Raw genomic sequence first — 13,741 nt, forward strand, 5'->3', positions numbered from 1 at the left:
TGTGTGTGTGTGTGTGTGTGTGTGTGTGTGTGTGTGCGTGCGTGCCTGATTTATGTACTGTGTGATTTGCCGTCTGACGCTTACATTTATGCTCCGTTAATCCATTTAGGGCCTAGAATTATTGAATGCTTTAACTATTGAAAAATAGCAGATCTACAGGCTCACAGCGCGGCACCGAGTGCCGCGCTGCAAGCTTGTAGATCTGCTATTTCTGAAAAAGTCGTGAAAGTCCCTGGAACTAAATATTTTGAGATGGGGTTTCGTGGCCAAATACATATCATTTTGGGGGTCCTTCACGTGAAAGGTTTGAGCACCACTGACATAGAAACATAGGGTTTTCAAAAAAACCTTAGAAGGATTCAAAAGACACTTATAGAATCGGGTCAAAATTCAAATGTTCACAATTTTTCAAAAATAGCAGATTTACAAGCTTGAAGCGCGGCACTCGGTGCCGCGCTGTGAGCTTGTATATCTGCTATTTTTCAATAGTTAAAGCATAAAATAATAATGCGTGCCCGGTCTACATGGGTTTAATCACATCACCAGATGCTTTTGAAGGACATCTGGTGATATTCACAACACATCACGGATGTGACATGTTGTCAGCTTGTAGACCGGCCATTTTCGGAGGAGCGTGACAACTTAGCCTGTCACAATTATTACATAATCACCCGGTCGCAATTATTTGAGTTAATCGCAATAATGTTTCCATAATTGAGAGGAAAATTTCCATTCGTCCATATAAAAACGGCTAGATTAAATTAATGGAAATGCCATGGTATTTTCCATCTTATTTCCAAGGCGTTTGTCCACAGTCTTTTAACCACTTTCAACCTGGTATCCCTATTTTATGGCATTTCGGGCAACAATTAAAAGAATTACATAAAATTGTAATGTTCAAATCTTTTCAAAAATAGCAAAAAATAAAGCTCACGACGTGTTGCGATGCAAAATATTTTGATTATTGGTACCGGTCATTGTCGGTAATTTCTTTGTATATTTCAGTAATAGGCTTTGTATTATTACCATTATTATTACAAGTTATTTGTCATATCCACCCTGTGCAAAAAACACAGCCTAAAAGGCAAAACCAATATTCAATGCCAAAAACACAATTAAATCATTAACCACAATCATACTTTTAGGACAATTAATTGTCAACTAAACTTTCATGATCATGACATGCCTTAGTGCCGACATCGTATGATGGGGCATATTATTAGGAATACGGGACAACATTTGTCTACAATCACGGAGACTAAACAAAGGCAGCCTTGCATCATTGTGTTTATTGTCAGCTGCTTGGCCACTGAGTGATCGACTACAGTATGATGACAGGCTTGGGTCCAGCTGTGGCAACAGTTAATGTCTTTCAGAACGGCCCGGGGTGATTGGAGTTTTTTCAATTATCTCCCAGACTGGAGGTGATTTGAATGGTGACCTCGGCGGGGAGAGCTTTGGGGACACCACAGTAAATATCTTTATGAGCCCGCAGAGCGGGCAAACAACTTCCACTCGCTTTGATGTCCTTTAGCGAAAACGTCTGCAAAATAGAAAAACTTTCCATTTTATAATTCCCCCCCCCCCACACACACACACACACACACACACACTAGGGATGGGACGATATGAAAATGTCATGTCACGATTATTGTGACAAAAGAAATCGCGATTTACAATATTGTCGCGATAATCAAAATCCATTATCCTGGGGCGGAACATTTGCCAAAAAATAGCAGATCTACAAGCTCACAACACGTCGCAAACGTGAGCTTATAGATCGTCTATTTTTTTGCGAAAACATTTGATAGAGAGTGGGAAAAAAAAGACTGTATCAAGTACGTATATTATAAGTAACTTTCACCAGTTGTAGAGGGTTTATGTGGTACCGGATATGCAGCTCGGCAAATAAAAGGTGAATTGATCCCAGTGCATGACGGAGGACGATATCACGATATATTAAATCTCCACGATACGATTATAGCAAGTGTTTTTTATTGCGATAAACGATAATATCGCTTATCGTCCCATTCCTAACACACACACACACACACACACACACACACACACACACACACACACACACACACACACACACACACACACACACACACACACACACACACACACACACACACACACACACACACACACACACAGAACACAATGCCATGCCTAAAAGATGTTCATCCCGTTGCTTATGAGCTCTAAAAGTATTAAAGTATGCTCATTTGCATCTCGGGCACTTGTCCAAATGACTGAGATGTTTTAACGTTTTGTTTTGACAGCTGTCTTGTGCTGCATCGTGTATTCCTAATATGGGCGATGACAGAGGGGAAGGTGCCAGCTCTGTGCCAGGAGGTGCCCCGTTTGAAAGAAACATCACCCATGGCAGGCCTGAGAGTGCAGGTGCAGACATTCAAATTACATACCAGAGCAGCACCTGGTTTGTGTTACCTGTGGGCACGGTGCCATGTTTGGTTGGCGATAAGAACCTTGGATACAACGCGGGCGATTGCGCCGACTTGGCAAAGTGAGAGAGAGAGAGAGTGAGAGAGAGAACGAGAACATGACGAGCTTTGGAAAAAGAAGAAGGGATATAAAGGGCTGTGGTCATGGAAAAGCAGCTGAATGCTCCGCACCGAACGCTCTGTGTGTGACCCTTCTTGTTTATAATTGGAGGGCAGAGAATGAGGCTACTTTTTCCCTGCATCAACTTGTCATGTTGCATTTTCACAGTCCTATCAGAGCGTGTGTATGGACCTTAAAAGCATGATAATTAAGTCAACGACCCCTGCACTCCCTATGACCCGCTGGCCTCGCTGGTCCTGGAGAACGTGACTGACCGCGCTTTAGTTGAGTTTTAATTCACCGTAATCACTTAAACGCTACATGCTTCGTTGAACGGAGTACCCCTGGTCTCTATAGTCTATACCTAGGTTTGCTCATGTTGTCCCTCTACACCAAATATCTGCTAAAAATGCATCTCAACACGTTGTGAGTTTTTAGATTGGCTATTTTTAAAAGAAATGTTCACCCCAGAATAGGGACGCTAGGGTTCATGAGAGTTTAACTTCTTACGCTCGAACAAGCGCCAAACAAAACTAGAAAGGTGCGACTGAGCTTATCGTTGTATCCATCTAGAAAGAACTGAACAAGGTGATGTGATCAAAACCCAAATGTTACGTCTTTTTCCCCCGCCTTTTCGGTTTCATTCGAAGGGTCTTGTGTATGGGGTTGAACGCTGAACTGGAAGCAGCGCAGCGCGGCGCGGCCGGCTGGCGGTGGGGAAGCAGGGGGCTGACCTGGCCATGAGTTTGTGGAGCTCCTGTTTGTGCTGCTGGTCCTCGGCTGCGATGGCGTGCTGCGCCTGCTGCTGCATCCCCTGGACAAAGTGCTGCATGTGCTGGAAGGCGTCGATCTGCACGGGAGGAAGACAGAAGGTCAAAACCCTGGGTGAAGAACACATTACCCAACTGGTCGAGACATTCTTACAAAATCTTACAAGAGAGAGCAAATGGCAGATCTACAGTACAGGCTCACAATGAGCCGTGCCGCGCTGAGGGTTTGTGGATCTGCTATTTGTGTTGTAAGATTACTGTTAAGTATGCCGTATACGGTAGTGCTTACTGTATGTGGTTAAGCACCACCCCTCCTGCCCTTATAAGATATTCAAACATTTATAAAATAAATCATGTGTTTCTCAACCACTGTGCCTGGGGACCTTTGGTGTGCCCCTGAGAAGGGTCAAGTGTGCCCCTTGAATCTGCTTGAAAGCCAGTATTGTATTTATCATTTTAAAAATGATCTACAATCACACAACGCCTCGCACCGCGAGGCGTTGTGTGATTGTAGATCTGCTGTTTTCACTACTGTTGTGCGACAGCCTTGTATGATGAAGCAGGGCTTTACTTTGCGAACAAACGTACACATTTGAAACTTGGAGATACAAGGTTTCTTCCCGATAGTGACGATATTTACACCCCCGTATTATGTTGGTGTGCCCATGGATTCTTGGGACATGAAAAGTGTGCCCATGCAGAAAAAAGGTTGAGAAACACTGAAATAAGGGACTTTCTAATCTGAATGACAGACGACGGGAATGAAGCGGCGGTTCAGCTCGATCCAAAACAACTGGTCAGGTTTGACAGCTGGAGTTCATGCTATCCTGTGAGCACAGGCATGACTGATAGCGTGACACTTTCTTGGTGGAAATAAACCACCAAAGAAGCCAACTGCTCAAGAATTTGAGCGGCTTCAGTTACTCCAACTCGTCCTTAAAAATAAGAAAGAAAAGCAGAGGCACATGATCTCTTGTTGTTTGTGCGTAACCTTAACAGCGGGGACCGACGTACATCAAGAGCACAGAGGAGCTACAGTACGGCGCGGCGCCGTTTCTAGTGTAACAAAAACCCCCGCAGTGGCAAGTATGACGAGTGACCTTTCATGTGCCAGGGCTTGAGAACGGAGGCGCCCTGCTGTTCCAAAACACTTAAGCAAAGAAGGGGATGGGACCTCTTCTGGCTCACTGTGTGTGTGTGTGTGTGTGTGTGTGTGTGTGTGTGTGTGTGTGTGTGTGTGCGCGCGTGCGTGTGTGTGTGCGTGTGCGTGTGTGTGTGTGTGCGTGTGTGTGTGTGTGTGTGACACATTCCTACTTGGTGAGCGGTACAGCTGGTCTCCAGCAGCAGCAGCAGCAGACATACCGCACTCACGCTCACACTTACCTAAGTCTCTGTCAGACACTTCCCTAATGAGCTCCTGCTCTCTCTGTGAGCCACAGCCCTGGCTACTTGACGTCTGCAGGAGAGTGCCACTGGATGTGTGTGCGTGTGTCTGGGGGGGCGGGGGGGGCTAAGCGTCTGCGGGGTCAGGGAAAAGGGGGAGGAGCGAGGCGGATCGGACCCCTGCTGACATGGCGGCGTGCGGTCGCCGCCACGAGACAGGAGTGACGTTATTCGTTTTCTTTTTCCTTTCCTGCGTTCGACAGCCCCCTCTCCTACTCGTCTCCCATCGCAGGCAATTTTCAAACGTTATCGACCAATAAAACACTCTTTAACCACCGACACCATCATATGACAGAAATAGCCCATCTACAAGCTCACAGTGTGCCGCTTGTAGATTGCCTATTTCCGCTGTACAACACCGGTGTACAACATGTACATGTAGAGGCCTTGGCGATGTTTGACAATTTACACCTAAAACTACCTGCCCCATCTGTGTTTTTTTGTGCACGTTTTATCAGAACAATAGCGCAAGAGTTGACAGCAGGGTGGGAAAAAAAAGCTGTGCGACACCCCCTGAGATGGCGAGACGGTCTGTGCCTAACTTGGTAAAGCACGTCAAGGGTCAAGCTCCCCCCTCCCCTTCCCCGAGAGTAAGTTCAATACGAACCATGGGGACGGGGCGGTCTCGGTCTGCTCCTACCGTGCGAGCACTCTTCCACATGTACTTCATGTAGGCATAGGTGACGTGGGGGTGCACGGTGGGCAAGGGGTGGTCCAGCTGCTTGGACGGGTCCACTCCCAGCAGGAGCACCAGGGTTTTGTGGGCCAGCGCCTGCAGAGAAGAACACAGAGACAAGACCGTCAGAAAGATGAGAGGGAAACGTACAACTGTAGTTCTCAACCTTTTCAAGCCGGGACCCCCAAAATAATCATATTTGAACTCCCACCCTGACAAGCACTAAGAGTTGAGGCATTACATTTTGTACAACACGGTTCTATTGTGAAAATAGCCGATCTATTTATTTCTATTTATTTATCTACAGATCGTCTATTTTCACAATTTCTGCCTCTAACATTTGACAATTTGGCCAATGTTTAATTTGTCATTTTAGTGGTATTAAACTCCTTAACACATTCCCCGCCATTTAACAATACCTTCGTACTCTCCCCTGCCTCTGTCTCCATAGACTTCCATGTAATTCATAGTGCACGGATCATGCACACCCATGCCTAGATAATGCACCACGTGTCTGCACATTGCTCACAGCTTTCAAACAAAAAAATCCGAATGGAAATCCGTTCAGGCATTCATGAGATAGGAGCCATTATGTTTTCCTAAAATGTAAACAAAGATGGCTGCCATGTTTGAAAGATGGGGTTGCTATGGGGGTTAAACATGCAATTTTGCGATTGCTATCATGCCTACTAAAGTTTTTGGGGTCCAAAAATGTTTTTTATTTTATTTTTTTTATTTTTTAAATTGTCACTTTAGAAATGTGCAAATGCCCTATGTACGCTTAAACTTTATGTTGGGTTTGTTTACTGTTGAAAGAGAAAACAATGTTTAACATCAAGTAAATCATTTGGGGACCCCCCTAAAATAATTTGGGGACCCCCCTGGGGGTCCCGGCTCACAGGTTGAGAACCACTGATGTACAGTAGCAGATTTTGTTCTGGCCTGAAAACCAGACAAATCTGTCTTTTTTTTCTTTTCTTTTTTTTTTGGTCTTCTGCAGATTTGGTCTGGCACCGCTCAGTTGTGATTGGATTTCACTCCCTCCGAAGTAGTGAGGCACCAACCAGGGCCAGTATGTAAATATGGGGAGGCTTCATCACCAGAGGCATTCTTTCATCAGCCTCTTGGAAATGGAAATCCACACAGAGATTCCAGACTAATATCTACACTGTGATATTAGTCTGGCCATGGCAGACTAATTTTGTTCATACAGTAATGCGGTATAAATCAGTGTTTCTCAACCACTGTGCCTGGGGACCTTTGGTGTGCCCCTGAGAAGGGTCAAGTGTGCCCCTTGAAACTGATTGAAAGCCAGTATTGTATTTATCATTTTAAAAATGATTTAAACTAGTGAAAACAGCTGATCTACAAGCACACAACGCCTCGCGGTGCGAGGCATTGTGTGCTTGTAGATCTGCTGTTTTCACTACTGTTGTGTGACAGCCTTGTATGAAGCAGGGTGTTACTTAGTGATGAAACGTACACATTTGAAACTTGGAGATACAAGGTTTCTTCCCGACAGTGATGACATTTACACCCCCGTAGTATGTTGGTGTGCCCATGGATTCTTGGGACATGAAAAGTGTGCCCATGCAGACAAACGGTTGAGAAACACTGGTATAAATAATCATAAAGGGGGAAAGAAATCTAATGGGATCTAGGGATCCACATGGGAACGATGTGGCTCCAAAGTGGATCTCACACTGTGAGTCAGACTTCAGATAATGTGACAGACAACGTCAGTTGTCTGTCACATATCCATGACGTGTGACTACACATGCGGGCCAGGTTTCACTGCGCTCAGAGCCCCATTGACTTCCATTATAAAATGTATGTCAAATATTTCAAAATGTTTTATGCGAAAAGACATTACTGCAGACACTTATTTGGCCCACTGGGAGAGTGCACAGAAATGTGGCACTAAGCGGTCCAGCAGATTGCAGGATTAGCTCCAGGCACACACAGACAGACAGACACACAGACAGACAGACAAACAGACAGACAGCCTTGTAGATCACAGACATCACATCATAAAATACCCTATGCTTATGCCTTCTGTACAATGACATAACAATGTGTTTGATGTCATCTGACTTTGGTATTTCACACATATGAAGACATACTGTAGGGTATTTCCCCCCACACTACAGTACAATCTCCTCACTGCAGAACAATGGGACTGTAGGTTCTAAATCGTTAAGTTACCCGTTAAATGGTTCAAGAAAAGCTGCATAACTGAAAGGATCGTCAAACAAACCCATCCTAATGTGTGTGTGTCAAGGTTATTATAGTTAACTACCATAAAAAGAAAGGTACTGTAGAAAAATGTAAAACTAAGCTTTACAACAAAACAAAAAAAAGAGAAAAAAAAAAACTAAAAGAAACTACTACAAAACGAAATAAAACATCCTTAGCTTTCTTTAAGTCATTTCAAATTAATGTCATACATAAACCATAGTAATATGGGTGGATATGAAACCTGTCTTATTTTGTATTTTTGTTTAGGCCCTGTTTAAGCTTAAGCCCTGTTGTCAAAAACCTGACCAAAACTAGATTATCTCCAGGCTCCCAACGTGATGCGGGGCAGCAGGTAAAGCCAGGCCACAGACCTCCAGAGTGGAAGGGTGGTGTCTTATCAAACAGAGCAGTCATTCATCCAACCGTGCCTTCCTTCCAGTCTCATCACGTTCCCCCAGCAGCCGAGGGCTCCGGTGGGCCAATCGCAGCTCTTTTCTCACTGACATCATGCCGGATGTGACTGGGGTGATCGCCAATATGTGTGTGCGCGCACACGCACTCACTCGAGTGTAAGCATGCAAAAAGGCCTGTCTGCAATCTCGTACAATCAGTTAGAAAAACAGCAGGGTTGCAGAGGAATTATTGTGGCACTTTTACTGGGCACATAAAGGATACGGTTTCCAAACAGCATGATTGGGACGGCCTGTGCTGCTTTCATCATTGAAAGTTCAACAAACCGCCTGAAATTAAGTTAAGTTTCACGGCTAGGGTTCACTGCTGTGCCCAGCCCCTGGGCAAGGACTAATTTCCCCTTTTTCTCGCTTTTGTTTGACAAGTGAGAGTTAATCATCTTTGACCGCATCTGAACAATGCATGAAATGAAATGTATGCTCGGTCTGGGGCTGGCACAGAAGCCTCAGAGCTTTAATAACTATAATGCGTCCCCATTAAATCATGTTTCAAAGTAGTCTAACACGATTCAACCCTGAATTACAGCACTATGAGTACATTTAGTTCAGGGTTTAAAATGTCACACAGAATGGTTATCCTTTAAAAAAAAGGAAACACTTTGCCTTAGCCAAAACATTATGCGTACAATTCTAATCATACATTCAAGCCATTGAGCATGAATCACATATTAGCCAAACGATTCAAATCTGATGTGAAAGACAAGCGGTGTTTGTATGTTTTGGGGCTATTCCAGTTGGGTCTCTCATACTCAACTGCTTAACGCAGGGATTAAGCAATAGAGGACCCCCCAAAGTTCCTGACGGTGGCCCCCTATTGTGAAAGTACCAAAAAAATAAAATAAAATAAAAAATAAAAACAAGAAAAGAAACATTCATCCCAAAATAGGGATTACGGTAAACTACTGTAAGTATATACTGAAGGGTTTATTATAACTTTTCATGTATGTATATTCATACTGAAGTTCTCCCCCACCTTTAAGTGGTAAATCATGTGATACAAGCGGTAGTTGTTCCAACACAGACCAAACCATTTTGCAGGAAAACAGAGGGGTGTTGTCATATAATAGCATCTATATTGATGTCTCGGAGACGTTGGCGCTCCGAGACTTCAACGGCGAATTAAAATCTTTAAATTAGTATTGTTATGTTTTGAAGGGCAAAATTACAGCAACAAAAATGAAATACGACGATTTAGTACAACCCACAGAAAGATAATCTTACGTTGTCAAGGGTGAAAAGAGCTTTTTTTTTTTATTTGCAAATAATCATGATGTAGAAACACGGTCCCAAAAAAGGTTAATTTGAGGGGAAGGGGGTGGGGCATGTTTAACTCTCAAATACCTGGAACGCGCCCGAGTCGCGTTAGATTTTAACCACTTTAACCATTATTGTATGCTTTAACCTTAGAAAAATAGCAGATATACAAGCTCACAGCGCGGCACTCTTTTGAAAAATCGTGAAAATGTGTGCAAGTCTATGAATATCTTTGACCCGATCTTTGACCCGACTTCTAAATCCTTCCTCTAAATCAGCTGTTCTCAAACTTTTTCATGTCAAGGACCCCCAAGATTACAGGAATTTAGCCACGGACCCCCATCTCAAAATAAGATATTCCAGGGACCCCCCCAGAAGCAAATATTTGATTTACAAATGTTCGCTTTTAAATAGATATATTCAAAGACTTGCAACGAAAAATCATGATTTTTCAAAAATAGCAGATCTACAAGCTCGCATGTATATCTGCTATTTTTCAATGGTTAAAGTAGTCAATAATCCTAGGCCTAAATGGGTTAATGTGTGTGCACTGACCAGGCGTCCACTCTTTCCACAGAGACTGGCGTACTTGAGCCAGGTCCTCATGTCCTCATGGGGGTTGATGACCAGGGAGCGCACCATCAGAATCCTCTGCCAGTCCTCCACGATGCGCTGGCAACCCTACAGAGCAAAGACACACACGCACACACACAGTACTTATTTTAATTACATAAACCCCTGTAGTCTTAGAGAAATCCTTCTACTCTTCCATTGAGACATTCAGACTAGAGTTCTCAACAGGCCTGAAAATTAAGGCCCAGCCCTATCTGGGCCCTAACTGGGCTAGTTAGCATACATTTTAGGCCCTATGGGTATGGTCGGGTTCGGAAAGAATTTAGTAATAAAAAAATAAAAATATATGTTTTCTTTTTTCATTGAGCCCGAGGCCCTATCCGGCCCGACTAATTAGCATACATTTTAGGCCTTACCCTACCCTAAATGTCGGGTCGGGTTCGGGCAGAATTTGAGAACTCTAATTCATCAGGACACCTGCTAGTTGACAAGTAGTACTGCCTGAAGTTCATAAGTGCAGTATCTCCAATGGCTGAGTGGGAATTGCCTCTTGGATGGGCATTTGAGAGACTTGGTCTCTCAAGAGAAAGACCTGGGTTTGAATCCCTGGTAGGAGCACATCTAGGTAACAGACTTCGCAGCTTTTAATTCGACAATAGAACCATTTTGTACACTTTCAGAGTTGATGGAGGAGGACCTCTATTGAATAACAACACCACCAGTGGGTCACACACGTGAGGGGATGTGTGTGTGTGTGTGTGTGTGTGTGTGTGTGTGTGTGTGTGTGTGTGTGTGTGTGTGTCTCTTTGTGTGAGGGGGTCCGGGCCAAAGATGTCCAGTGGGGGTCAGGGCCAAACATGTCCAACGTAGGCCCTAGGGGACCAACACGGTTAACAAGGCTGCTTTTCTCTCTCGCTCGCACACGTGCGTAAAAAACCCACTCACGTGTGAAACACGACAATGTGCGCGTTAAACGATGGCACAGTGTTCACGTGCCATGGCATAATTCCAGTCTTTTGAGGCAACAGTGAACGTGTGTGTGTGTGAGTGTGTGCGTGTGTGTGTGTGTGTGTGTGTGTGTGTGTGTTTGAGAGTCAGACAGAGAGAGAGAGAGAGCAGGGGTTGAAGAGGGCTGCGGTGACTCCCTGACAGATGTGTGAGGTTAGCCACCAATAAATCACTTTGAGGGGAGAGAGAGAGGATGGGGGAGGGGGGCGGTGGTGGACAAAATACTTTTTTTTTTCTTACGTAAAGTAAAAGTAGCAATACCACAACATAGAAACACTAATACAAGTAAAAGGGCCTGCATTCAAAGTTTGACTTGAGTACAAGTGCAAAAGTATTGGCATCAGAATATACTACACTACAGCACCAAAGTAAAAGTACTAAATTCTTTCAAAACGTGTCACTGTTTTGAAAATCTACAGGAGCACAACGAATCACGATGCAAGGCGTTGTGAGCTTGTAGATCATATAAAAAAGGGCTTAATTGGCTAAAGTATGCTAAGTAATAATAATCTAAATCTGCAAATTAGCTAGTAATTACATATGCAAAGTAACAAGTAATTAAAGCTGGCAAATACTTGTGGTGCAGTAAAAAGTACAATATTTGACTCTGAGATGTATGAGAGTAGAAGCATCATAAAAGCTCCAGTAGAGTAAAAGTACAAACAAAAAAAAAGTACTGTACTTGAATAAATCTACTTTGTTACCTTCCACCACCTGAGGGGGTTGACCTGTCAAAGCCGCGCTGCCCGTCTCTGGTGCTGCCATTACGGACGCTGTGTGTGTGTGTTTGTTCAGGGAGACCCTTCCCCCTTCCATACCCTCCTCCACCTCCTCAAACACTAACTTCATCTTTTTATGAACGGAAAACGTCACTGTGATCAAGGAGGCCTCATTTTACCACGCTGGGACGTGTGTGTGTGTGTGTGTGTGTGTGTGTGTGTGTGTGTGTGTGTGCGCGCAGGGGCGTCACACCAAATTCTGGGCCCTAGGTACAAGGATTCACTGCGGGCCCCCCATGAATGTTAACAGTTGAAAAATAGCAGATATACTGTACAAGCTCACAGCGCGGCACCGAGTGCCGCGCTGCGAGCTTGTAGATCTGCTATTTTTGAAAGAAATGTGAAAATGTGTGCAAGAAACCTACGTTTCCATGTCAGTGGTGCTCAAACCTTTTCATGTCAAGGACCCCCAAGATGATATGTATTTGGCCATGGACCCCCATCTCAAAATATTTAGTTCCAGGGACCCCCCCAGAAGCAAAATTTGAATTACAAATGTTCGCTTAAAAAATACATATACCGTATTCAAAGATTTGCACACATTTTCACGACTTTAAAAAAAATAGCAGATCTACAAGCTTGCAGCGCGGCACTCGGTGCCGCGCTGTGAGTTTGTATATCTGCTATTTTTCAATAGCTAAAGTTAGAAGTTAAACTAGGGCCCCTCCACCTTGGGCCCTAGTAACTCAATCCCACTTTCCCCCGACCCTTGTGACGCCCCTGTGTGCGCGCACATGTTGTCGACCTATGTACCGGCCTCCGGGGAGACTTTGAAGAGAATGGAAAAACCACCTTTGTTTGGCTGTCGTCTCGGCAACGGGTGGAGTTAAAAAGGGAGTTGTGTCTGTGTGGAGACGTTGGCGCTCCGAGACATCGACGGCGAATTAAAATCTTTAAATTAGTGTTATTATGTTTTGAATGGCAAAATTACAGCAACAAAAATGAAATACGACGATTCTAGTACAACCCACAGAAAGATATTCTTAAGAAACACGGTGCCAAAAAAAGACAAAAAAGCCATCTGGCATACTATGTTTCAGGCACATCATTGTACTGTAGGTGAAGAATTTAGCAAATAGCGAAAACGGCTGATCTAAAAGCCAGGCTTATATTTTCACTGCAAAGTATACAATAGGGCTGCAGTGGTGGAATGTATTTGTGTATGTCTGTCCAGTGTGCCTGACAAAGTCAGGCCAATGCTGGGCAGATATCATCTCGGTCTCTGTATGTCCAAAACTGTTACTTTTGACGATTCAAATTCAAAAGCATCAAAAGGACCAGATTTGCAAGCTCAAAGCTTTTGTCACGTAGGACATTGGTTCTCAAAGTGGGGTCCGGGGACCCCCGGGGGTCCTTGAGGGAGTTCCAGGGAGTCCCCAGCTAAATGATGCTTAGGAAACAAATGGACCCTTATGGGTCCGTAACTCACAGTGTACAAATGGTTATATTATTTTAACCAGAGTTAAAATAACATTGATTTTTCAATATAAATTGGAGTCTCAGAGATAGAAATGCCATTAAATGGGGGTCCGTATCCTAATGCATGTCAAACTGGGGGTCCTTGAAATTGAAATGTTTGGGAATCACTGCTAGAGCTGTAAAAATCTCCTCTTATATAGGGGTCCCTGGCATATCTTTTCAATTGGGGTCCGTGGGCTGCAAAGTGTCAATTTGGCAGGCCTCGACATGAAAAAAAAAAACTCACTGACATAGGGCATTCATTTACGGAAAAATAAAGTTAAAATATGGATGAGAGGTGTCTGCCCGACAGCAACGATATACTGATTGGTCCTGCAAAGGAATTATGGATCACGTCATATTGAACAGAGCAGGGTGCCATGATACCACGCTGTCATGCATAAACCAACGGCACATTGGCAGATCAAAGACCCGCCTGCACGTCACTGAACCCATTTACACTTCCCTCGGCGAGCACAGACAAGACGGAAGCCGCTCCGA

At 44.1% G+C, this 13,741-nt stretch overlaps 1 protein-coding gene across 4 annotated transcripts in view; it reads right to left on the bottom strand.

Moving 5' to 3' along the window:
* The window catches only part of mtor (mechanistic target of rapamycin kinase), a 161,059-nt gene that overhangs the window by 26,606 nt on the left and 120,712 nt on the right, over positions 1–13,741 (bottom strand). For 2 of the 4 annotated variants that reach the window (XM_080733387.1, XM_080733386.1), the window contains exons 35-37: positions 9,978–10,103; positions 5,425–5,556; positions 3,306–3,421 (exon numbers count right to left, since the gene is read on the bottom strand). In XM_080733387.1, coding sequence (XP_080589513.1) covers positions 3,306–3,421; positions 5,425–5,556; positions 9,978–10,103 — 374 coding nt within the window. Of the gene's footprint in view, positions 1–3,305; positions 3,422–5,391; positions 5,557–9,977; positions 10,104–13,741 lie in introns of all 4 variants that reach the window. The other 2 variants (XM_080733385.1, XM_080733384.1) reach the window with 1 other exon arrangement.

Source organism: Nannobrachium achirus (genome assembly GCF_963921795.1).
Source record: "Nannobrachium achirus genome assembly, chromosome: 9".
Classification (NCBI taxonomy): Eukaryota; Metazoa; Chordata; class Actinopteri; order Myctophiformes; family Myctophidae; genus Nannobrachium; species Nannobrachium achirus.